We start from the raw sequence: 26892 nt of genomic DNA on the forward strand, positions 1-26892 counted from the left end.
GAATATAAATATACACACACATATAAAGGGAAAGAATCAATGAATGAAAAAGCATTTATTGAGTACTTACTGTGTGCCAATCACTGTACTAAATACTGAGGCAGGGGGAGGGGTCTTAAGACACCCCAAGTCTCCCTTTTTAGGAAAAGAGAAACAGAGAAAGAGAAAACAGAGAGATATAAAAAGGAGGTTCAACTTAATACTCAAAAAGCATAACAGTATGGGGCAATTTAGATTAGAAGCAAACTGCTGAATATAGTTCAATAACCCCGAGGAAAAACAAATACAGCAAAATACATGGCATTAATAATAATGACCCTGAGCTATCAAAGAAGGCTTACATTACATATTTTGCTTAAAGAGAAATATATAATGTGTTCCATCAGAAATTATTAAAAATAAATTATAATACTTAAATAAACTTCAGATTTAAGGAGAATTTCCCTATTCTATGGAATGTTATTACACAATCATGGATAAATGAGTCAGTACTGTCTTTCAAGTTTCTATTTTTCCTTTTTAGTTTCATTTGCTATCATGAAAAACACAGTGTATATCATAATGAAGAAATGAGACATTTCCCCTCAATTGCAAACAGCTGAAAATAAAGAAAAACAAAATGGCACAGACCAAAGTTTGCTGTTTGGGGAAGAAGAGAGGTTTGGAAAACACATTAAAAGGGAAAGCAAGTGAATTTAAAGATAGAAAAAATGTTAGAGAATAGGTAGCCCAATCCCCTTATTTTATACCTCAACAAGGTCCTAGGAGAGAATTAATTTGCTTAAGGTCACACAAGTAGGAAAAGATAAAGAATCCAATCCCACATCCTCGATTCCAAATCCAGGGTTCCTTCTATTATGCCATCCTGTCTTTCTGCTAGCTATAGTTTTACAAGTTTAATTGGTTTAAAGACCACCAAGAGACTGTCTTGGTAGTCTGGAAGAATCACATCCAAGTCTTTATTTATATTCTTACTAGCTGAGGGACCCAGCTCTATAAAACTAAGTTGCGGAGGAAGTGTAGATCAGTATTTGTTTAGATAATTCTTACAGTGATCAAATCACACTTTCTGTCCCAAAAGACGTCTATTAACAGCCCAGAAGTGATTTTTGCCATTGAGGGTGGGGATGGTTGACTGGGAAATATGTTCACCTCGGCATGCAGCAGAGCAATCCTTAACTCTTTTTTTTCAGGACAACTAGCCCATCTAACCTGGACCGATGTCTGTCCAAAGAAAGCTCAATATAAAATAAGTTATTTCTTTTAATTGTAGGTGCTAATTGAACAGATTGTGTTATTCCATTTATAGTCACTTCAGCATAATCACATATAGCATATTTATTAATGTATTTTCAAGTGGTTCAATTTCTTGATTGATCTAGGTGACTAATAAACTCCTGGTTATAAGAAAGTAAAAATGGTAACAGAGAAAGCAATAAAAATTAAAAGGAGACGAAAAGGAGAAAACCAGCCTCATTATAATCGCACTGACTTTTGCCCTACCCGATGTAGGGAGAACACACCCGATTTCTCCACCCTTGGTGACTTCCGCCCCCCTGGGGCGCAAGCATCTCTGGACCCACCCCCTGTAGTCAAGCCTTCCCGGCTATAAAAGGCAGCCGCTGGACTGGCTTAGGCTCAGAAGCTGTCTCAGGCTCAGAAGCTGTCTCCTAAAGGTGAGTGTTTTGTCCAGTTTCCTCTATCCAAACCCTGACCCGGTAAGAGCACCCCTTCTGGGGCTACATCAATAGGAAAAGGGGGAGAGTGTGTGTGTGTGTGTGTGTATGTGTGTGTCCAAAAATCTGCCGTGCTTAGCCCTCCTCCCGACTGGAGCATTTAGACTTCCTCCAAGCGGGACAGCCGACTTGGCTTGGCAGGTGCAAGGGAGGGAAGACCACTCAGTTCAGGAAGGTCCCCAGGGTTACCTAGTTCCGGGCAGCGCTGCCCAGTTCTGGGTCCGCTCCCTTCCCGGTAGGCATCCACGCACACCCAGGCTCACAGAAGGAGCCTGGGGGTGGGGCTGCGAAGGCAGCGACTGGCGAGAAAGGGAGAAGCCACGGCCGGGAGCACCCCCCACCCCCGCGCGGGGCACCGTCCCACTACACTGTTACGAGATCCTCTGGGGTGAGCCGTGGTCCCTCCTACCTTGGCCCCCAGCCCCGGCCGTCTCGAGCTGCTCTTGGGGGCAGGAAGCGAGGCAAGGGGGTGGTTCTCTATTCCTGAGAGGAGGAAGTGAAACTACAGAACCTTAGAAACGCCTCCAAACCTCAAGAGGTACTCTCTCCTTACTGGGAGAAAAGAGGAAGGAAGCCTCGGAAGCTGCCGTTTTCTGCAAGGAGAAGATGAATCTGCAGATCGGAGGGGTTTAGTCTCTGTGTCTGGGGTGGGCAGGAGCGAGGGGCATTGCTCTGGAAGAGTCAGGGACCTCAAGCTCTTTGCGGACTGTTCATTCTTTTCTCCCCTCCGTCAATACCTGTTTGCGGGTTTACCCTGGACCAGGGGTGGGGAACCTGCGGCCCAGAGCCATTTGGGACCCTCGAGGTTCTCAAATGCGGCTGCAGGTTCCCCAGCCCTGTCCTGGACCTTACAGGAACCAGTTCTTCCTGGTTTTCGAATCCACGTCATTTTTTTTTCAGGCAAAGCTGGGGCAAATGCAGTACGTGTAGGTGTGGAGCCCCAAAGTACTTTCCTCCCAAATGTTAAGCGCTCAGAAATTAATCTTCTACATTTGGGGGGTGGGGGTGGGCATAGGGCATGGCCAATGAGGGAGTTTGTTTTACTTGACTACGAATGTTTGTGACTGTGGTTTTTTCAGTTGGATGAGGGAGGAGGAAACGCTAGATTTTTGTTAACTAATAAAAGTACTTAAAAAAAAGAAATCTATTCTCAGCGTGAGGCATGCCAAGTTCAATGACAATTCAAGAACATTTGCAGATCAAGTACTGTGTTAGAGCATCACGCAAGGCACTGGGCGAGCTCCAAATTTGCTGCTATCTTGATTTTGTTTTACCTCTGACAGATAATGACTTTGTGACACTGGGAGATGTGAGTTCAAATGAGTCCTCAGAAATTTACTCTGACTTTGGGCAAGTCACTTAATCCCTATTTGCCTCAATTTCCTTATCTGTAAAAAGGGGGATAATCTTAGCACCTACCTCCCAGGATCAAATGAGATAATATCTGTAAAGTGCTTTTTGAACCTTAAATATAGCTAAATATGTCACTAAAAGTTCCATGTTAATAATACTGATAATAACTCTCCTCCAGCTGCTGCTGCAACTCTGTAAGACTAAGACTAATTTTCGTAGAAGGTATATTTGTTTTGGTAGAGAGAGTTTCCTCAAGGGGAGTTCCTTATACTACTGAGATCACAGGTCTAGTCTTTTCCATATCCCTTCGTATCCCCAGCACCTAGCATAGTGCTCTGCACATAGTAGGTACTTCATAAATGCATGTTTAACTGAGGAAGCAAAGCACAACTCCTAACCTCATGGTTCTTGGTCTTCTAGGAAGTATGACTCTTAGACAACTACAATACATATAACATTTCATTGACAACTTAAAGATGCTACAGATTTATCCACCTATATACATCCAGTCCAGTTGGAGAAAAGAATATTGTCACATCTTTAGTAAAGTAGAGCCAGACATTGGGTTACTACTGAACATTAGTCTTGGATTAGTCTTCTAGTTTTCCTCCAAGAAAGCACATTTTACATATTAGGAAGAAGTCAGAGAGGCCTAAAAGGGCTTGATTCCCTCCTTCCCTTCAGGTGTGATTCAGTCAGAACAGGCTGAGGATTGGGAAAAATCCTAACACCAGCTTGGTTGGTATGGCCCTGAGATGTGTCACTAGATGTTTATTTTTTTGTTGTAGTCTTAAACCATGGAACAGCTGAGTGTGGCGAATACTCGTTTTGCTGTTGAGCTCTACAAGGAATTGGTTGATACCCGTCCAAAAGAAAACATTTTCATCTCTCCAGTTAGCATTTCAGCATCTCTAGCTATGGTACTTGTGGGAGCCAGAGGTGACACTGAAGCACAGTTGTCAAAGGTCAGGAAAAATTCTTTCCTATTAATATGAAAGGAGAGTACCCTGCTGTATGTACTACCTAATACCAGTTTTTCAGTTTTCAGTGAGTTGCTAAAAGTTAAATAATATGATCATGTATGTAACTTAATTATGAAGTCAAATTTCTTGTAAAAGCAACCCTCCAAAGATGTGGTTAATTTACATTTAACAACCGTTTCCCGCTGATCCTTTGCATGTGGTGATATGGCAGTCTAACATACACTGTTACAGTGTACATCTTATGCAGTAGGATCTGTCAGGCACACACATGTACATACACATAAATGATCAAATCTTTATGGGTTAGGGGGAGGAGAACCTGCAGCCTTGAGGCCACATGTGGCCTTCTGGGTCCTTGAGTGTGACCCTTCGACTGAATCCAGGTTTTACAGAACAAATCTTTTTTTGTTTTGTTTTGTTTTTGCTTTTTGCTAGGCAGTTGGGGTTAAGTGACTTGCCCAGGGTCACACAGCTAGTACATGTTGTGTGTTGTGTGTCTGAGACTGGATTTGAACTCAGATCCTCCTGACTTCAAGGCCAGAGCTCTATCCACTGCACCACCTATCTGCCCCAAACAAATCTTTTAATTAAGGAGATTTGTTCAGTGAAGTTTGGATTCAGTCAAAGGGTCACACTTGAGGACCTAGAGAGCCTCGTGTGGCCTCGAGGCTGCAGGTTCCCCTCCTCTGGATCTTTAGAAAGTAGAAAGAATTTTCAGACCACCACTACTATAAGAAATGTTCATGTGGATTATTTGTGCCAGACCTGTGGTAGAGCATTTAAAGCTTGTGTTGGTCTGACCAGCCAATTGGACACAATGTACCTTGACTCCAACATTTTGATCATTTGGTGATGTCATTTTGGTCCCCTTCAAGAATGAAGGCCAACAACCAACCAATTATGAGAAATGGAAACACTCTACCCAAGAAGAAGGTGATGATAACTTTTTTCCAGAGAATTTTCTTTAAAATGGTAGCCAGCTATCTTTCTAGGATAATTTGAGTATAAGTCTGCCAATAATCACTGGGAATGATTTAGTTAGTGACTTTGTGACACTTCTTCAAACCTATCATTGATAACACTCTTGCCCAGTGGAAGGATCACGGAACTTGGAGTCAAAATCTAGGTCCAAGTCCTTTGCTTTGGAAAAGTCATCTAATCACTGTGAGGTTCAGTTTCCTCATATATATAATGGCATATTAATATTTACACTAACTGCCTCAGCATTGTTCTGTGGTTTAAATTAATGCATATAAAATACTTTTTAACTATAAAGCACCATAAATTTGTAAGTATTCATTGCTACTTCTGTCATTGCTAGTACTGTTAACACTACCACCACCACTACCACCACCAAAGCAAAAGCATCTCATTTATATTATACCATACTAAGCCACAAACAAGATCATTTTACTGTATTTTTTTTCTTTATGAAAAAAATACAAGCACATGCAAGCTCCTTCTTTATCAAGACTTAGGAAGGACAATAGATTATTTAAATAGAAAAAAAAAGGCAAACCCATTAGCTTGCGGTCTGACTTTTGTTTGTTTGTCTTTGTCCTTGTACATAGCCCAAATAGACCCATTAGCTCAGCTTGGGAAGAAGTTTAGGAACCAAAGATGCTACTTACTTATTCAAAACCATCCTGCCCTTACTATAGCTGGTAACTTTAAAAATAATTTATTTTCTCCTTACATGTTATAAAGAGCTTTAAACAAATAACTTTTTTTGTGGGATTATTTTACCTTGTATTTTAAAGGAGAGAGTTTGGCACAGTGGCCAAAGAGCTGTTCTTAGAGTCTAGAAGACCTGGATTCAAACTCAACTTCACATATACTGGTTGTGTAGTTGGGAAAGTCACTAAATTTCTCATTGCCTCAGAAGGATTGCCTTTCTGATATATAGAAATTTGGGAAGTTTCCATTCTAGGAGTCTCCAGTACCAGTGGAGTCACATCCAGACACACACACATACACACATGTGTAGGTGTGTATATATGTGTGTGTGTGTGTGTGTGTGTGCGTATACATACACATATGTATATACACGCATATCCATCCATATACTGCTTCAGCTTAGGGAAAATCTGCTATGAGGTTTAGGAGTTTTTTTTTTCTTGCCCTTAAAAAAAAATTAGCTGTGAATCATTCATTGTAACCATCCAAGTCCACCTGCCTATGAATAACATGTACTTTGTATGGTTAGGTTTATCATATTTTATAACCAGTGAATCAGCCCAGTCCTCATAAAACCACCTAGCACTTTTGATAGAAGTAATGACTGCATGAATGTCAAACCTTAGAGTACTATTTAAATATATTGATATGTGAAGAAATTCGTTACTGATAATATCAGAGTAATAAAAGGAAAAACATGTTTAATATCATTGTGTCTATATATAGGACATAACTTTTATTAATTCTGATTAACTCTATAATTTCTCAGTAAAAATAATTGTATATAATATTGTGTCTATATATGTATGTCTCTACATATATAATATATGGAGTGATCACAAAGTCTGATACTTAACCACATGTGTGGGGGAGTAAAAATTGTTAGCATACAAGCAGCAAAGAATTCTGGTTTCTTTTATTTAATTATGTCATACTGCAAAGAAAAGGTAAGAGAAAGAGTTGTTTATTAAATATTTTGCATCATTTGTGAATGTATAATTATTTATGGAAATGTAGAAAACCATTCTCTGGTGTTATAGTTATTTATATCTCTGTCAATGTAATATTCACTATAATTTTTGCATATCTTTAAGTTTGATCTCCAGCAAAAATGCATGAAATGGAGTTTCAGAAATTATCAGTGACAAAAATATAATAAATGAATGGAAACAGGAATATCTTCCTATTCATAAAATAATTTTAAAAGAATTCCTTTTTTTTCCTCAACAATTCAGACCTTTCATTTTGATGAAGTTGATGAAGTTCATTCAAGATTTCAGAGCTTAAACACTAGTATTAACAAACATGGAGCTTCTTACATCCTGAAACTTGCTAACCGATTATTTGGAGAGAAGACATACAATTTCCTTTCAGTAAGTGTGTTTGGGGGAAGTATATGAATAGAAAACCTTCAATTTCCTTCCGGCATTTTCTAATTTAGATGTCCATTAGAAAGCTGAAAAGATCCTACAACCAAATAAATTAGTGTTTACCATCCAACCAAGAAAAATTTATTGAGAACCTACTGTATTTAGGGATATTGAAGATACAACTCTGTGTGTGTGTGTGTGTGTGTGACATTTAAAAAATTCAAGAGATGTAGTTTCTGGGTAATTTAATCATTTTATTCATAAGGCTAGCATATTATTAATAAAAGAGGTCAGTGGCATTCTCAAATGCCAAAGACCCTCATGGTGGCTCCTGCCTTATTTGGCCTTGGAAGAGGGTGTTCCTGAGAGTGACAATCAACTCTGATTAGTTAACATGAGAGAATGAAAATTACAATGAGGGGATGGACTTATTCTAATGAACTTTTAATTATGTCATTTACTTCTAAATTGCCCTTTGGGGCAATCTATTCAAAGAATTTATCCCCACCCAAATCTGAGTAGAGCACAATGGGCTTCCTCACTTGGGAGGGGTCTAAACAAGATTGTCAAGAAAATTAATCAAATCTAATTATCAGCAATGTATTTCAGAGATTGAGTTTTTGAAATAAGGACTTAAGAAAAAAGGGGATATCTGGATCTCCCCAAATCGTTGGTTATTAATAATCATTTCTCTCATTGTGTGTGTACATATCTATGCATATATGTGTATTTATACATATATAAAATTTGAAAGCTTAATTATTTGAATTTTTTATACATTTAGTTTTATGAATTTTGAATAGTTATTTAATTTTAATAAGACAGTATACCTTGTTATTATGCGTGGCATGTCTGACTATTTCAGGATGATACTCTCTCTTATCAGTCAAGATTGAATAAAAATGGTTCTCTTGCTTGACCACATTGGTCACCTGATCCGTCTCCATTAGACTTTTTCTCTTGGGGTCACAAACTGTTGTATGTGCATAGAAATCTTATGCTTTGGATGATCTCAAAGCTAGGATTCCAAACTCAATCCTTTGAGTTAAGGAGTAGCTTAATTTCTTTTTTGTTTTTTTTTTTTCATAGTTCAAAAAAATCAGCTAGAGTGATGCATAGTGCAAGTTGGTGGTTATGTTGAATTTTAATAAGAAACAGAAATATTTGTTAATGTTAAATAATTAAAGTTTCCAGTTTTTTTTAGTAAGTTTGTAGCTTTTATACTTTTGAAGTTATAGTATGTCATAGTGTTTGAAATTGCACTAAGACTTTTGAGACACTGTTCATAAACACAGATTCACACATATATGCATATATGTAAGTGTGTGTATGTATAATTGACATGGTCCTGGTCCTGAAATATCATAAAATCTATGCAAATTATAGTTTATAAAAGAGTCAGGATTATTATTTAATTACTATATAGTTTAATACTGACAAATGAGCTTAGTAAGGAATACTATTTTGATTTTCATGCTTTAATAAATGTGAGAATTGCTTTAAAGAGCTTCAGATAAATGTTATACAATAAAAATATATTGAGATCAACTGAAATCAGTTCTTTTAGTGGGAGCTAAATTCCCAGATTTTAAAAATAGAAAGACACCTACTAACACATTTTTCTCAAGCCATTGTTAGTACTCCCCGGGGCAGATTAATTGAAGATAAACGCTGTCTATAATTTTCACTGTAAAAAGCTGATAATGATAAATCCTTTAAGATTTTTTGATGAATTGTATGTAGCTCCAGAGACAAGCACAAGAGTTACTGTGTCACAATATTATTGACCTGTGGGAATAGAGTTCTCTATCACTTCCTCTTGCCTTGGAGGATTTTTTATAACTGCTCTAATTTCTGTATTTAATCTTTCTCTTTTGTAGGAATTCTTGGGTTCTACCCAGAAATTGTATGGTGCTGAGTTGGCCACTGTTGATTTTCAGCATGCTTCAGAAGCTGCTCGGAAGGAGATTAACCAGTGGGTCAAAGAGCAAACAGAAGGTAAGAGTGCCCTAGGTAGAAAACTGAAGAAAATCTATTTGTATACACTACATATGCAATTCTGTAGCACAAATAAAAGTATTCCTCATTCCCTATTACCGTTTTACAGTTTTTCCCACCCTAAGACTTCCATCTCTGTTCCTCAACTGATGCTTATTCAACAGAAGACAAAAATTATTTCTCAACCTCCTTAGGAGGAATCATTTGCATGCCTGTGAAATCTGCAATGTGTCTGCTTTAATAGTTTCTAACAGTGGAACTGGATTTGGAGTCAAGATGACTTGAGTTGGAATCTTGCCTCAGACACTAGCTTTGTGACCGTAAACAAATTACTTAACTTTTCTGAGCCTCCATTTTTTCATCTTCAACATAAGGGAGTAAGATTCAGTATCCTGTGAGGTCTCTTTGAACTCTAATTTTGTGATAATAGGATCCTGTAAATTGCATGTTAGGGTCAAAGATGAAAGATAATAAATTTAATCAGATTCTCTTTTGGCTGTGCTCAGGCCAAATCATTTGATGAGATTGACTGAATGATATTTTCCTTCCCAATAGCTCAGCTTTAGGATCAAAACCCATATTAGAGGTTAAGTTATAAGAATCAAGTTTTTGAGAACATTCTAGATAGCGTGACTTCAAATGACTTCAAAACATTTAAGTTAGCATTTTTTTAAGCTTATCAGTATGAATGTTATGGGTCTTCTTGGGTCTAAGTACAGTATATGCATTGACTTTTTCAGACTCTGTGTTGATTTATAATATTGCTTTCCTAGTGCACTCAATGCAATCTTAGACTCCAGAAATAACACATCTCCATAAATACCCAGATTTTGCCTTGAGAATAAATGCTTAATTTTCTATGATAAAAAATTCACTAGAATTACCACTACTCCCTGACCATAGACTATTTTTGTTTAGGAAAATAATGCTTTTTGGAGGTGAGATAAAAAGTCTTTTAGATTCTCAATATTCCATTTCATATACCTGAAGAGATGATTGGCTAGTGACTTAAAAGAACTCTGTCAAGGAATGATTTTATTTAAGTTAGTAATTATCGCCTGTAGTGTCAGGTTCATTGGCTGTGGATTTGTGCTGAATTCCACTTCCTTTCTTTGTGGTTTATGTATCATACCTGGCTGAACAGCTCATTGTCTGATTTAGTGTGTAAGCATTCTAGACATTGCTTTCTAACTTAGTCCTTTGCAGGCTTATGGGGGATTGGTTCTCACATGTTAAAAGTCAAGTATTTAAGAACTCACTATTTGACAAAAATTGCTGGGAAAACTGGAAAGGAGTATGGCAGAAACTAGGCATAGACCAGCATCTTACACCATATACCAAAGTAAAGTCAAAATGGGCTTGATTTAGGTGTAAAGGCTGATACTATAAGGAAGCTGGGACAGCAAGGAATGGTTTACCTGTCAGATTTATAGAAAACAGAAGAATTTATGACCAAACAAGAGATAGAGAATATTATGAAATGCAAAATGGCTAATTTTGGTTACTTTAAATTGAAAAGGTTTTGCACAAACAAAGCCAATGCAACCAAGATTAGGAGGGAGACAGAAAACTGGGAAAGAATTTTTATAACCAGTATCTCTGATAAGGACCTCACTTCTAAAATATATAGAGAATTAAGTCAAATTTATGAGAATACAAATCATTCCCCAATTGATAAATGTTCAAAGGATATGAACAGGCAATTTTCAGATGAAGAAATTAAAACTATCTATAGTTATATGAAAAAATGCTCTAAATCACTATTGATTAGAGAAATGCAAATCAAAACAACTCTAAGGTACCACATCATACCTATCAGATTGTCTAAGATGACGAAATAAAATAAATGTTGAAGAAGATGTGGGAAAATTGGAACCCTAATGCATTGTTGGTGGAGTTGTGAAATGATCCAACCAGTTTTTAAAATTTTAATTAATTTATTTATTTTTAGTTTTCAACCATCACTTCCATGAGCTTTTGAGTGTAAAATTTTCCTGCCCCTCCCTCCCGAAGACAGTGTGCAACCTGATATAGGCTCAACATATACATTCCTATTAAACATATTTTCACATTAGTCATGTTGTAAGGAAGAATTAGAACCACCAGAAAGAGGAAACAAAACAAAACAGAAGGGAAAAAAAAAGCAGATAGTATGCTTCGATCTGTATAACTCCATAGTTATTTCCCTGGATATGGATAGCATTTTCCATCATGAGACTTTTGGAGACGTCTTAGATCCTTGCGTTCTTGAGAAGAACTAAGTCTATCAGAGTTAGTCATTGCGCAATGTGGCTGTACTGTGTACAATGTTCTCCTGATTCTGCTCACCTGGTTCTGAAGGAAAAAAAAAGTCAAGTATTGCTCAATGCAGTTATATTGTAGTTTTGATTAGTTTAAATTCGGTGATTTTATATATGAATTAATAAATCATCTCACTTTTCAGGTAAAATTCCGGAGCTACTGGCATCAGGTTCAGTAGACAATCTTACTAAACTTGTGCTGGTGAATGCAGTCTATTTCAAAGGAAACTGGGAGGAGAAATTTGATGAAGCACATACTACTGATGCACAATTTAGATTAAACAAGGTGAGGGGACAAAAGTAAGGATACAATAGCCTTTTTAAAAAGGACAATATGTGTGTGTGCTTTTATGGAAAAGCATTCTTCATTGTCTTTTTTGTATGTTTCTGAATGTTTAGAGAGAAAAAAAATCAGTGAAAATGATGTTTAAGAAAACGAAGCTGCCTTTTGGTTATATCAAGGCTCTCAAGTGTCGAGTATTAGAACTTCCTTACAAGGGCAAAGAGCTGAGCATGATCATTCTGCTGCCAGATGATATTGAGGATGATTCTACTGGCTTGCAAGAGGTACCTCAGACACTTTGGATACCTTATAATCTTTTTTTGGACACACTGATTTTCCACATATGTGACTCCAAGTTGTGGGGGCAAAAAACAGATTTCACACCATAACTAAAATCAGTTGGACTCCATGAACATATTTGTTGTTGTTGTTCAGTCATTTTTCAGTTGTGTTCAACTTTGGGGTTTTCTTGGCAGAGATCCTGGAATGGTTTGCCATTTTCTTCTCCAGCTCATTTTAGAGATGAGGAACAGAGACAAACCTGACTTGTCCAGGATCACCCAGCTGGTAAATTTCTGAGGCTTGATTTGAACTCAGGAAGATAAATCATCCTGATTCCAAGTCCAGTGCTATATGCATTGTACCACCTAGCTGCCCTATGAACATATATACTCTTACTCATAACTCTTTTGAAGTTGCTATCAGAGCTACCCAATAAGAGATGCTTGTCCTATAAGAAGTGTACTTCAGTAATCTAAAGGCTCTTGAGTTGTGCTTACAGGTTTACTTTTAAGTTGACACGTTTAAGCTTTATGGTTTTGGAAAGGGCCTGAAGAAAATTGGCTCGGTTTAATTTGTTGATTTTGAAATTGTTATTAGAGCTTCATATAGAAACACAGATAGAGACAATACCATCTGAATTTAGATAAACAGAAAAACAAAGAAAGAGAAAAAAATGTTTCAACGTAGGGTGATACCAATGGGAGATAATGGTTATTTTTTTCCTGTGGCAAAGTTCAGGTATCACATAATATTTTTTTAACCTGCAAGCCATGGTATTGAACTCAGTAGCAAGCAGAAGAATAAGATACTTGTACTCTTTTAAGTTTATTCCTCCACAGATAGGCACATGGCCTGGTATAGAAGAAAGATTAAAAGAATTAGCATCACAGAACCTAGATTTTAGGCACATGGCTTGGTATGGAAGAAAGATTAAAAGAATTAGTGTCACAGAACCTAGATTTTAGGCACATGGCTTGGTATGGAAGAAAGATTAAAAGAATTAGCGTCACAGAGCCTAGAATCACTCACAGCGATACTCCTTGCTATTATGTATCCTTGAACAATCAACCAATTAGCAATCATTTATTAAGCATTTACTTTGGGGGGGGTGGCGATGGACGGGCTATGCTCAGCACAGAGAAAAATCCAGAAAAATGAGATGGTTGCTACCCTTAAGTAGCATATTTTCTAACTGGGCAGGCAATCCGTGTGTGTGTGTGTGTATGTGTGTGTATGGAATATAAAAGGGATATTTAAGATTATATATATATATATATACACACACACACATATATGTGTGTGTTTGTGTATAAATATATATATGTATGTGTGTGTATATATCTCTTAATTATTCCTTTTCCTTATGTTTAAAATGAGGCTTTGGATTGACTGATCTCTAAAGAGCCTTCTAACTTGAAATACTGTGATTCTGTGAACATAGGTTTTACAAGTGCAGGAGTTTTAGCATGGTAAGGGCTCAGTAAATATTTGTTGAGTGTATAGATTGCATGCCCAAATTTTCCTCAGTTGGACTGTTAGTAATGAAAATTCATCTGTGTCCTGTCATCACCAGTTAGCCTGCTGGATAAGAGTGCAGTCCTCATAAAGGAATCAGTTTTGTGGTAGTATTGGAAGGAAAAGAATGACCTGCCCATTCATATAAATAATAATAATTGTTATCATTTTGTCAATTCACCCATCTCAGCACCTAATGCAATGCAGTCATTAGGGTTCTGTCTTCCCTCTGTCTTTCTAATTTCAGATTGAAAAGCAGCTGAGTATGGAAAAGTTGGCAGAATGGACACATCATAAAAATTTGGATACCATTGATGTTCGTGTACATCTGCCCAAATTCAAGATGGAAAACACCTATAACCTCAACTCAGATTTAGCACGAATGGGTCTGCACGACCTCTTTACCAGGGGCAAGGCTGATCTGTCTGGAATGTCAGGAAGCACAGATCTCTATATCTCCAAGATTGTCCATCAGGCTTTTGTGGAAGTAAATGAAGAGGGCACCGAGGCAGCAGCTGCCACTGCAGGCATTGCAGCATTTGCCATGTTTGTGCCAGAAGAAGAGTTTAAAGTTGACCATCCATTCCTATTCCTCATCCGTTACAATCCCACAGGAGACATCTTATTCTTTGGCAGATTTTTGTCTCCATAAAACCTCTGGAAATGCAAATAGAGTAAAGAACACCAAATTTTTATATCTAAATTTAAAAATCATGGTTATTTGTTATATCAATTTTTCCAATAAAATTACTGTTCAGAAACACATTTTTAAGATTGTCTTTCCTAATTTCAATTAATTTATTGATTAAAGTCATGACTTTTCACACATAGCTGTTTCCTTATTTATTTTTGTCTCAAAGCTGTGAATGTTTTGTTGAAATGAATCAGGTTAGATTGTTGCCTAGGATGGGCTCTTGGCTATCAGAGCTAGAGAATTATTTACTTCAGATGGGATAATGGAGATTTATATTCAGTATTGACTGGGTGCCTACCATGGGCATGGCATTATGCTAGGTACTTGCGCTATAGTGACAAAAACTTAACAGTCCCTACCTTAAGAAACTTGTACAGGAGGAGAAAGGGGGCATTGTAGAACATGTAACCAGTCAACAGAACATCAAGTAGAGTGTGCAGGTCGAAAGAACTAATGTGCTAAAGAGTTATACTCTTTGTTATTACCCTCATGTACAAATGGCATTTGTGAGAAATTTTCCAAATAAAATCATCAGCATCTCTCTCCTGATTGCATAACAATAGCTAATATTTAAATATTATGTTCAGTTTTGCAAAGTGCTTTACATACATTATCTTATTTGAACAGCAAAACAACTTAGTGAGTTATATAGAATAAGCATTTTTATTGCCATTTTATAGAAGAGAATGAATGAAGGAAAATAAGTATTTCTTAAGGGCTTACTATGTGCCTAAGCACTGAGCCAAACTCTGGGTTACAAATACAAAAGAAAGTCCCTGCCCTCAAGGAGCTTACATTCTAATGGGACAAAATATAGGAGACAGATGGCTAGCATTTTGATATAAGAAATCACAGGGATGATTAACGGAGCCATAGAGCGGTCAGTTGACACTCTCCTTTTCTAGAAGCAACAGTAGTGTTGTTTACTATTCTTGGAGCATGAGGTAGAAGTACACCTGCAGGAGCATGGCAGGATAATATCTAGCTGTCCAGGTGAAATATTGGGATAAAGAAGTGGGTTTGGAGCCTGGTCAACGCAGCAAGGACATAATATCAATGCTAAATATATATGCACCAAGTGGTATAGCATCTAGATTGTTAGAGGAAAAGTTAAGTGAGTTACAGGAAAAAAGAACAAAACTATGCTAGTGAGGGACCTCAGCCTCCCCCTTCTTGGAATTAGGTAAGTCTAACCACAAATAAATAAGAAAGAAATTAAGGAGGTGAATAGAATCTTAGAAAAGTTAGATATGATAGACCTCTGGAGAAAATTGAATGGGGATAGAAAGGAATATACCTTTTTCTCAGTGATATATGGCACCTATACAAAAATTGACCATGTAGGAGGGCATAAAAACCTCACAATGCAATGCAGAAAGGCAGAAATATTAAATGTATCTTTTTTAGACCATGATGCAATAAAAATTACATGAAATAAAGGGACATAGAAAGATAGATTAAAATATAATTGGAAACTAATCCTAAAGAATGAGTGAGTCAACAAATCATAGAAACAATAACTTCATTCAAGAGAATGACAATAATGAGACAACATACAAAAACTTATGGGATACAGGCAAAGCAGTTCTTGGGGGAAATTTTATATCTATCAATGCTTACTTGAATAAAACAAAGAGGAGATTAATGAATTGGACATGCAACTAAAAAACTAGAAAAAGAGTAAATTAAAAATCCCCAATTAAATACCAAATTAGAAATTCTGAAAACCATAGGAGAGATTAATAAAATTGAAATTAAGAAAACTATTAGACTAATAAATAAAACTAAGAGCTGGTTTTATGAAAAACTAAAAAACAACCCCAATAAAATAAACCTTTGGTTAATCTGATTAAAAGAAGAAAACCAAATTATTAATATCAAAAATGAAAAGAGTGAATTCACCACCAATGAAGAGGAAATTAAAACAATAATTTTGCCCAACTGTACGCCAATAAATTTGACAACTTTAGTGAAATGGATGAATATTTACAAAAATATAAATTGCCTAGATAAACAAAAGAGGAAAAAATACTTAACTCCATTTCAGAAAAAAGAAATTGATCAATTAATTCCCTAAGAAAAAGTTTCCCAGACCAGATGGATTTACAACTGAATTCTATCAAACATTTAAAGAACAATTAATTCCAATACTATATGACTATTTAAGAAAATAGGCTAAGAAGGAGTCCTATCAAATTCTTTTAGTGATAGAATTACTATCATTAGTAATTGATATGGTGCTGATACCTAAACTGGGAAGAACCAAAACAGAGAAAGAAAATTACAGGCCAATTTCCCTAATAAATATAGATGCAAAATTTTTAAATAAAAAATTGGCAAAGAGATTATAGCTACTTGTCATGAGGATAATACACTATGACCAAGTGGGATTTATACCAGGAATGCAAGGCTGGTTTAATATTAGGAAAACTAACAGCGTAACTGACCATATTAATAATAAAATTAACAGAAATCATATGATTATCTTAATAGATACAGAAAAAGCTTTTGACAAAATGCGACACCCATTCCTATTAAAACCACTAGAAAGCATAGGAATAAGCGGAGTCTTCCTTAAAATGATAAGTAGTATCTAACACCATCAGCAAGCATTATATGTAATGGGAATAAGCAGGAAGCATTTCCAATAAGATTGGAGGTGAAACAAAGATGTCCATCATCACCACTGTTATTCAATATTGTACTAGAAATGTTAGTTTTATCAATAAGAAAAGAAAAAGAAACTGAAGGAATTAGAATAGGCAAAGAAGAAACAAAGCTATCACTTTTTGTAGATGATATGATGGTATACTTAGAGAATCCTAGAGAAGTAAAAAATGAATTGAAATAATTAACAATTTTAGCAAAGTTGCAGGATATAAAATAAACCCACAAAATTATCAGCATTTCTATATATTACTAACAAAGCCCAACAGCAAGAGATAGAGAAATTCCATTTAAAGTTATTGTATACGATATAAAATATTTGGGAGTCTACCTGCCAAGACAAACTCAGAAACTATATGAACATAATTACAAACATAATTACATTTTCACACAATTAAAGTCAGATCTAAATATTTGGAAAAATAGCAGTTGCTCATGGGTAGACTGAACTAATAGAATTAAAAATGACAATTCTATTTAAATTAATTTACTTATGCAGTGCCATACCAATTAGACTACCAAAAATTATTTTATAGAGCTAGAAAAATTAATAACAAAATTCATCTGGAAGGACAAAAAGGTCCAGAATAGCAAGGGAATTAATGAAAAGAAATGCAAGGGAAGGTGGCCTAGCCATACCAGATCTTAAATCATATTATAAAGTAGCTATCATCAGAACTGCTTGGTACTGGCTAAGAAATAGAGTGTGGATCAGTGGAATAGGTTAGGTACACAAGAGACACAGTAGTCAATGACTATGGTGATCTACTGTTTGATAAACCCAAAGAGTCCAGTTTCTTGGATAAAAATTCACTATTTAACAAAAACTGCTGGGGAAATTAGAGAACAGTACGGCAGAAACTAGGCATAGACCAAAATCTTACACCCTATACCAAGATAAAGTCAAAATGAGTACACAATTTAAATATAAAGGCTGATACTATAAGCAAATTAGGAGAGCAAAGAATAGTTTACCTGTCAGATTTATGGAGAACAGAAGATTTTATGACCAAACAAGAGACAGAGGACATTATGAAATGCAAAATGGATAATTTTGATAACATTAAATTTAAAAGTTTTTGAACAAAGTCAATGTAACCAAGATTGGAATGGAAGCAGAAAACTAGGAAACAATTTTTATAACCAGTGTCTCTGATAAGAGCCTCATTTCTAAAATATATAGAGAATTAAGTCAAACTTATAAGAATACAAGTCATTCCCCAATTGATAAATGGTCAAAGAATATGAACAGGCAGTTTTCAGATGAAGAAACTAAAGCTATCTATAGTCATATGAAAAAATGCTCTAAATCACTATTGATTAGAGAAATGCAAATCAAAACAACTCTGAGATACCACATCACACCTATCAGAAGGGCCAACATGGCAAAACAGGAAAATGATAAATGTTGGAGAAGATGTGGAAAAATTGGAACATTAATGCATTGTTGGTGGAGCTGTGAACTGATCCAACCATTCTGGAGAGCAATTTGGAACTATACCCAAGGGGCCATAAAACTGTATATATACCCTTTGACCCAGTAATACCACTACTAGCACTGTATCCCAAAAAGACCATAAAAATGGGGAAAGGACCCCCATGTACAAAAATACTTATAACACCTCTTTTTGTGGTGGCCAAGAATTGAAAATTGAGAGGATCCCATCAATTGGGAAATTGCTGAGCAAGTTGTGGTATATGAATGTAAGGAATACCATTGTGCTATAAGAAATAATGAGCAGGCTGACTTCAGAAAAAACCTGGAAAGACATATGGACTGATGCTGAGTGAAGTGAGCAGAATCAGGAGAACATTGTACACAGTAACAGTAACATTGTATGATGATTAACCATGAATGACTTAGCTCTTCTCAGCAATACAAGGATCTAAGACAATTCCAAAAGACTTATGATGGAAAATGCTATCAACATCTAGAGAAAAAAATTATGGAGTCTGAATACAGATCAAAGCATACTATTGGCTCTCTCTCCCCCTCTGTTACTTCTTTCTCGTGGTTTCTCTCATTGGTTCTAATTCTTCTTTACAACATGACTAATGTGAAAATATGTTTAATAGGAACATATATGTATAGCCTAACAAAAATTTAAAAAAAAATTATATTCTACAACCGAAAAAAGCAGCAAGGACAATAGCAGTTAGATGGCCACACAGTAGCAAGACGACCAGGTGTGGCATTATCAGGATATGGGATGAGATACACACACACACGTATATATATGTTGTTCAGTTGTTTCAGTCCTGTCTGACTCTTCGTGACTTCATTTGGGGTTTTCTTGGCAAAGATACTGGAGCAGTTTGCCATTTCCTTCTCCAGCTCATTTTACAGGTGAGAAAACTGAGGCAAACAGGGTTTAAGTGACTTGTCCAAGGTCACACAGCTAGTGTCTGAAGCCAGATTTGAACTCAAAAAGGGAGTCTTCCTGATTCCCTGCTCCACCTACCTCTGTGTGTGTGTGTGTGTGTGTGTGTGTATGTATGCATATGTGTATAGATAGATAGATGGATAGATAGATAAATGGATAGAGAGATAGATAGATAGATAGATAGATAGATAGATAGATAGATAGATGGATGGATGGATGGATGGATGGATGCTGCCTCTCCTGTCACACATATAAAATCATAGCTTGTTAGAGCTAGAAGATCTAGATCTCTTGGAGATCACTGAGCTGTTACCAATGAGCAAACTAGTGCGGAGAGGGATTAAGTGACTTATCTATGGACACAGAACAAGATGCTGTCAAAGTAGGGCTGAACTGGAGCCCATGTGTCCTTATAGGGGTTGAAAGAGATCTCCACTTACCTCATCTGAAAACCAGTGTGTGTAGGCGAAGGAGTGAGGAAGAAGAGTACAGTATTCCCAAGAGAGCCAGGTGACATTCCACAGAAATGAATTATCACAGTACTAAATCAAGAAAGAAACTTTTCTTGTCATGTTGGATATTCAAACGTGCCAAGGCCTCAGGCTCTACAAATGCAATTTTGATTGAAAGTGGCACACTTCTTATGTTTCCTAATGCTTGGAAAGTTTTCATGAAACAAACAAGATGCTTTCTAGTGCAGGATAATCCTTCAATAGGCAATTTCACCTTGGTATGATCTCTTTTCAGTGTTCCCTTAAAGTACCTAATGGGGGAAGAAAGACTGGAGAAGCAGGCTGGCAGCAGATGAAGTCATTCTTAAAGAAATGGAGGACTGCAAAGGACTTGCTCAAAAAACCAGGACACTGAAGAATCCCCTGCAAATAGCTCCACTGCTCTTCTCCCTAGTCATCCATGTGAGATTCTGGCTCATTTTGTTTATATTCAACTATTAGTGAGACAATGGGCAGCTAGGGGGCTCAGTGGATAGAGTACTGGTCCTGGAGTCAGGAAGTCCAGAGTTCAATTCTGGCCTCAGACCGTTACTGGCTGTATGACCCTGGGCAAGTCACGTAACTCTTCCTCAGTTTCTCAACTATAAAATGAGCTGGAAATGCCAAACCATTCCAGTGTCTTTGCCAAGAAAACTCCAAATGGGTTCATGAAGAATCAGATGTGACTGAAAAATGACTGAACAGTAAATACTCTGAGGTTCTGAGCTGCCCATAAAAATGGTGCATGCACTAACTCCTCTCTGTTCTTCATCTGGTAGCTGATATATTCTCCAGGATTCAATTTAGCAATGTGCCCTTTGAACTACGACTTCTAGCTGGAGGGGTCTAGCCTAATGCTCTACAGAGAAATATTATGTTTATAAATGAAAGAATAAAAGACAATGCAGGTTTCATAAGAAGTATAGGTCCAGAGCAGGAAGGGACCTCAGAAAGGATCTAGTCTATACTCCTTCATTTCATAGATGAGGAAACAGAAGCCAAGCAAGGTGAAGTGATTTGCCCTAGGTCACACAGGTAAGTCACACAGTGTCAGAGGTAAGATTTGAGCTTAGGTTCTCTGACTCCAGAAGCAGCGCTCATTTCATTATACTATATACATTATCTGATGGAAACAAGGACCTATAGCAATTTTCTACAATAGGATTGCCCTAAAGGATGTGTCTAGGTTTAAGAAGCAGTTACATAGGAATCTCAAGCTGCTGCTGCTGCTTCTTCTTCATCATCATCATCATCATCATCATCCTCTTCTTCTGTCATTGAGTCCTATATGCAACCTGAACTTAACTGCCTAACAATTTTGAAGATTATCAGAGACTATTCCTATCTGAGTCATTTGATTTATGGACTCAGATTCTTCAGACCAGACAAACAGCAAAGTTAAGGCCAAGAGGAACAAACAGGACAAACATTTCACAAAAGCCATGGTATGGCACAAGGCTCTATTTTGGTTTAGTGGCCAGAAATGTTACATACATATAGATTACTTTAAGGAAGTAATTTCTCAAGTTAACCTTAGAAGCGGAGGGAAAGGGAGGCAATATACTGGTTATTACAAAATAATTTACAATTTAAAATAAGTTACAAAATAAAACTAGGCTTAGCATTTCATGATTCTTGTACAATTCTGTTACTTTAGATAAAGAAGTTCCTCATATTTTCATAATTTACAAAGGAAGGACTGCAATACAATGTAACCTAGAATTTGGAGACCACCATTTCGCTTTCAACAGCCTCTTCTAGTTTTATAAAAAGTGCAGCTGAAGCAGGAATACTTTTTGACTCTTCATCTGGTGACTCCCCTTATTAAGCCTTATGATGGAATTGTCATAAAAGGAAGAGAGGGTACAAGAAGCAGCATCCATATCAGACAAACTTAAATTGGACTGTGAAGTGCCTGGAGTAAGTATTCAAATAGATTCTGGCGAGTGAAGATTTGAAGTGGGTTTCCATCTTCTGCTGGGTGTCCCAACCAATTTCAAAATTAAATCTTCAGTTAAAATTAGATTTTGCGATTACTGAAAATTTAGTTTGAATTGGCATGAAAAGAAATATGAAAAAAGAGCTAGCCTGGCTCTGGGAATTGAGTTTAACTGACTTACCCAGGGCCACATAAGTATCAGAAGTGGGATTTGAACCTGGACCTTCCTCTCTCCATTTCTAGCACTCTCTCCATTACACTGAACAGGATCCTTGTTACTTTTGGGTCTCACAGCAGCCCTTAGAGGTACATACTCCAGATATTATTTTCCTTGTTTTACAAAGGAAGAAAATGAGAATCAGAGAACTTTACAGAATCATACATTCAGGAGCTAGGTAAGACCTCAGTGACCATCTAATCATACCTCTCATTTTTGTAGACAGGAAAATGTAGAGGTTATGTGACTTGACCATAGTCATACATGTAGGAAGTATCAAAGACAAAATTTGAATCCACATCTTTTGAACTCCAAGCATATCACTCTCTACAGCTACACACTGTCTTTATTTATGCATTTCTATCCCAGACAATTCAATTATACCTTCAATAATTCTATAATCTATCTTGATCTGGTCTTAGAAGATTATAAAAATGTCCTTGCTATACTCAGAACCCAGGAAATTGCACAGAAATGGGTATCAAGATAGGAACTGTTAAATTCTCTTTCCCTAGCTCAATAACAAAACCCCCATAACACCTCTTGTCCCTTCTAGTACCTGAGATCAGCAACAAAAATATTGTGCTTGGCAGATGGATGATTGAGAAGGAACAAGAAGAGGACCAAAACAGATTTTTTTGTTGGATGAATGAATGAATGAATGATTCCAGAGAGCAGAATGACGAATGATGAATGGAAATTATAAGGAGATAAATTTCAGGGCAAATTCCTTTTTCTGTCACTGTATTGATAGAGGTATAGGCCTCATGACCAATGATAGAGACACAAGGCTCCTTTCCAATGGGCCATAGCTGTTTGACCCAAAAGTCCTAATTCTAGTCATGGTCGGCAGTTCATGAATTTAAGGGACGTGATGAAAGGGGATTCCCTGTCACTGAGGCATGGGGTTCAGGCCCTCAGCCCTGAAGGCATGATGTCCTGCCCACAAAGTGGCATCTGCTGAGGGTCCCAGGCCCAGCCATGATGAAGGGTTAATGTATAAGATCTTCCCTACCCACAGCCCAAGCCAAGGGACAAGGAACTTCCCTAATGTATTGTTCTGGGATTTGTTTCAACCCAGACCCGCCTTGGGGAACTATTCCTTAAAAACAAGTCTTGAGGTAAACATCCAGGAACTTGGCCAGTTCCTGGGTATTGACTCAAGACATTTTTGACATAACAAAGATTGTTCTTGAGGTCAGAGAGTTTCCACCAAAACTCTCAGGTCCTTAGGATTAATCACCTATTCCCGGGCTCTCTGCCTTCTTTGTGTAAGGATGATAAAAAGGGTCTTTCTTGGGAAAGTGACTTTGGGAGTCTCCTCCATAGAGGACACTCTGCTGTAGGGACTTTCCCGACCAAGATCCTGACTGCTGTGATACAGGACTCCCCCAGCCAGATGTGCAGGAGTTGGTGCTTCCTCGGATTGGTGACGTATTGCTTCTTCTTTACCTCTCTTTCTGTTAATATAATAGTCTTTGTTTCTCTAAGATTGTATAATCATATGTAATCACATTTATGTGCATGTATGTTTATGATTATTATCATTATTAAATCATTTATAAGCTAGGAACAGTGTGAACGTGTCTTTGTGGGTACAGATCCGAACCTGTGAAACAAATTATAAGTGCTGTGCAGCCCGTAACACTTTACTGTTACACATAACAGTTATTATTTCTCATGGTGAAAGTATTATGGTGTTAATCTAATAATTATAAGGGTTATAGGAAGAACATCAGATCAGAGTGTCAGTCTCATTTAAAAGAGTTTCAACTTAGGTAGATAGTGTAATGAATACAGCTCCAGGTCTGGAGTAGGGAAAATTCCTCTTCTTGAGTTCAAATCTAGCCTCAGATACTTATCAGCTGTGTGACCCTGGGCAAGTCACTGAACTCTGATTGCCTCAAAAAAACCAAACAAAAAATGCAATACAGAACAAAAAACAATTTCGCAACCTGGGGTTAAGAGATTTTGCACCAGACTCTTCACTCTAGGTCGATGCTAATTTTATTCCCATACATTTGGGGTTTGGCATTCAACCAGTTTGGATGAGTCCTGAGGGGTTATCCAATCCATTCCCTTCATTTTACATATTTTCATTTTATAGGCAGCTTGGTGACACACTGGTTAGAAACCTGGGGTCAGGAAGATCTGAATTCAAATGCAACCTCAGATGCTCACTAGCTGTCTGACCTTGGGCAAGTCACTTTGTTTGCCTCAGTCTACCTGGAGGATAAACGTTTAGTTTCCAGTGATAGAGCACTGAAAAGTAGAAACTTTCACAACAGATTTATAAGACTGGAGATATTTATTGAAAGATATACAAAATCAGGCAGATTTTAGCTGCTCTGCAGTCCCTTACCTTTAATCCCGAAGTAGCAACTCCTTTTCAGCAAATGGACTAAGTCTTAGCTTCCTACACTCTGAAGCATTTGCTCTAGCATTGAGCCATCCACAGCCTCAGAGGGGAGGTCACTCATTATGCCTCAAAGGAGGGCTAGATAGAAAAATATTAGCCATGGTTTGTGACTTACTTCCTGAGATCATTGTGTGCAAAGTACCTCAGGGAGAGAAGCAAGAGATTCAGAGAAACTTGTGACCTGAAAAAGATCTCTTATCTTGTCTCTGGGATGAGTCTGAAGGAACTGAGGACAAATGCAGCATTCTTTTCATACTAAGGATTATGGAATTAGGCCTTCTGAGCCAGGCTATGGGCTACTAAGATTCTGTAACTCATCATATTAAAATACTATCATCTAGCCAAAATCTATCCTTTCATGTAATAATATCATGAGAAAGTTTTTAAGCTGCCTTCCTGAAATCTAGCCATAGCCATAGGTCTACGCCATTTTCCTGATCCACCACCATTGTAACAGTTCTGCCTCTCATAAGCTAAAATTAGTGTGATCTGATATGACTTCTTGTTGACAGACTCATTTAGTAGTGATCCCTACTACCTTTTTCAATGCTCAACAACTACATTTTTTTAAAAAACCCATTTAATATTTCATTTTTCCTGTAGAACAAAATATTAAATTTTTTTAAAAGTATGGTTGCTGAACATTTAAAAAGGATAGTAAAAATGACTTTTAACATTCATTTAAAAATTTTTTTGAGTTCCAAATTCTCTCCCTCCTTTTTCTCCCACATCATTGAGAAAGCAATTTGATATAGGTTATACATGTGCAGTCACGCAAAACATATTTCCATATTAGTTATGTTGTGAAAGAAGAAACAGACAAAAAAAACCCCAAGAAAAATAAAGTAAAAAAAAGTGTGCTTCAGTCTACATTCTGACTCTACCAGTTCTTTCTCTGTAGGTGGATAGCATTTTTTCCTTTCATTTTTAATTTATGGAATAAAACAAGCATTTCCATAACATAGTACAATAATAAAGATGATTGTACATGAACCTGCAAATCTGCAATGCACAACTTGCTATTTCTTTCAAATACATAGACATTCCTATTAAACATATTTTCATGTTAGTGATGTTGTAAGTAAGAATTAGAGCCAATAGGAGGAATCAAAAGAGGAAATAAAACACAACAGAAGGAAAAAAATGGCAAGTAGCATGCTTCAATCTGCATTCAAACTCCATGGTTCTTTCTTTGGATGTGGATAGCATTTTCCATTATGAATCCTTTGGAGATGTCTTAGGTGCTTCCATTGCTGAGAAGGGTTTAGTCTATCAATATTAGTCATCGAACAACATGGCTGTTATTGTGTACAGCGTTCTCTTGGTTCTGCTCACTTCACTCAGCATCAGGCCATACAAGTCTTTCCAGGTTTTTCTGAAGTCTTCCTGTTCATCATTTCTTAAAGCATAATATATTCCACTACATTCATATACCACAATTTGTTCAGCTATTCTATCATATACTTTCAACAAGGGATTGTAGATTCAATGCAATAGATGAAGGGCTATCATGTGTAAGAGAAGCTGGAAATCTTGGGTTACCACAGAGGACTGAACTGGAATGACTACTGAGAGGTATATTTTGTCTCAATTTAAGTAAGAGCTTTTTAACAAATGGTATTCTGAGGATAGAATGGGCTGATTTTCTGTTTCCCACCTCTAGAATTATTCAGTTATAATGATGATCACCTCTTTGCCCCTTCTAATGAGCTGTGGGGCTCTTCGTCTGGGGTCAGCCCTGTCCATAAAGTGAGAAGCAGGTGATAAAGAGAGTGGTGAGGCCAGAGATATGGTGGCCATAAGAATAATATGCATCTAAAATATGGCTGATGGCATTTGAGGAGAAAACACAGAGTATTTTAGCTGTACTAGTATCTATGTGACCTTAGGCAAGATATTTCATCTATCTATCTCATTTTGCCCTTCCTCATTATCATCCTAGCTAGCATAGAGCTAGCATTTATACAGCACTTTAAGATTTGTAAAGTGCTTTATGGACATTATCTCATTTGATGCTCATAACAAACATGGGAGGCAGGTGATGTTATTATCCCTACTTTTAGGGATGAAGGACTTGAGGCAGACAAAGGTTAGGTGACCTGTTCAAGGTAAGACAGTTAGTGAGTGTCTGAGATTGGATTTGAACTCAGGTCTTCCTGACTCCAGCCCGTTTTCAAATCACTGTGTCACCTAACTGCCTATAAAATAAAAATATGTAAAATGAGGAGAACCTCTAAGGACTCTTCCAATTATCAATCTACGATTCTATGAGACTGAATTTGTGAGTGTCCCAGGTCCTGAGTGGTCCCATGGATCTGGACATTGTCTCTGCATGGGATAATGAATGAAAAAACAAATGGGGAAGATAATTAATCCCTGAGAAGGAAAACATTGGGGACAGCCAGTGAAGAGGCCCCAAGTCAGGAAATGGAGTGTCTTGTGTCCATCTAGAGGCATGCCCCAAAGTCAGGACTTCCCATATACAGTTCATGTGCCCCTTCCTTATCTCTGCCTTGGCTTACCTGTCTTCCCTCCAGTTTCAGCTAAAATCCTGCCTTCTATAGGAAACCTTTGCCAGGACTCC

General features: G+C 37.1%; 1 protein-coding gene and 1 long non-coding RNA gene across 7 annotated transcripts in view; both read left to right on the forward strand.

Moving 5' to 3' along the window:
- Positions 1-1573: 1573 nt before the first annotated feature.
- On the forward strand, positions 1574-14262 carry LOC110214737 (leukocyte elastase inhibitor). Its single transcript, XM_020995772.1, has 7 exons — positions 1574-1676; positions 3878-4054; positions 6985-7122; positions 9000-9117; positions 11561-11703; positions 11817-11984; positions 13745-14262. Exons 2-7 carry the CDS (start codon positions 3887-3889, stop codon positions 14147-14149), a joined length of 1140 nt encoding a protein of 379 aa, XP_020851431.1. The 5' UTR covers positions 1574-1676; positions 3878-3886; the 3' UTR covers positions 14150-14262.
- Positions 14263-19999: 5737 nt separating this feature from the next.
- The window catches only part of LOC110214740 (uncharacterized), a 231906-nt gene continuing 225013 nt past the window's right edge, over positions 20000-26892 (forward strand). For 5 of the 6 annotated variants that reach the window (XR_013486198.1, XR_002326358.2, XR_013486199.1 and 2 more), the window contains exon 1: positions 20006-23318. This is a non-coding gene — a long non-coding RNA (uncharacterized LOC110214740). Of the gene's footprint in view, positions 23319-26892 lie in introns of all 6 variants that reach the window. The other variant, XR_002326356.2, reaches the window with a different exon arrangement.

The sequence above is a fragment of the Phascolarctos cinereus genome, unplaced genomic scaffold, assembly GCF_003287225.1.
Source record: "Phascolarctos cinereus isolate Bilbo 61053 unplaced genomic scaffold, phaCin_HiC Scaffold_4;HRSCAF=312, whole genome shotgun sequence".
Taxonomy (NCBI): Eukaryota; Metazoa; Chordata; class Mammalia; order Diprotodontia; family Phascolarctidae; genus Phascolarctos; species Phascolarctos cinereus.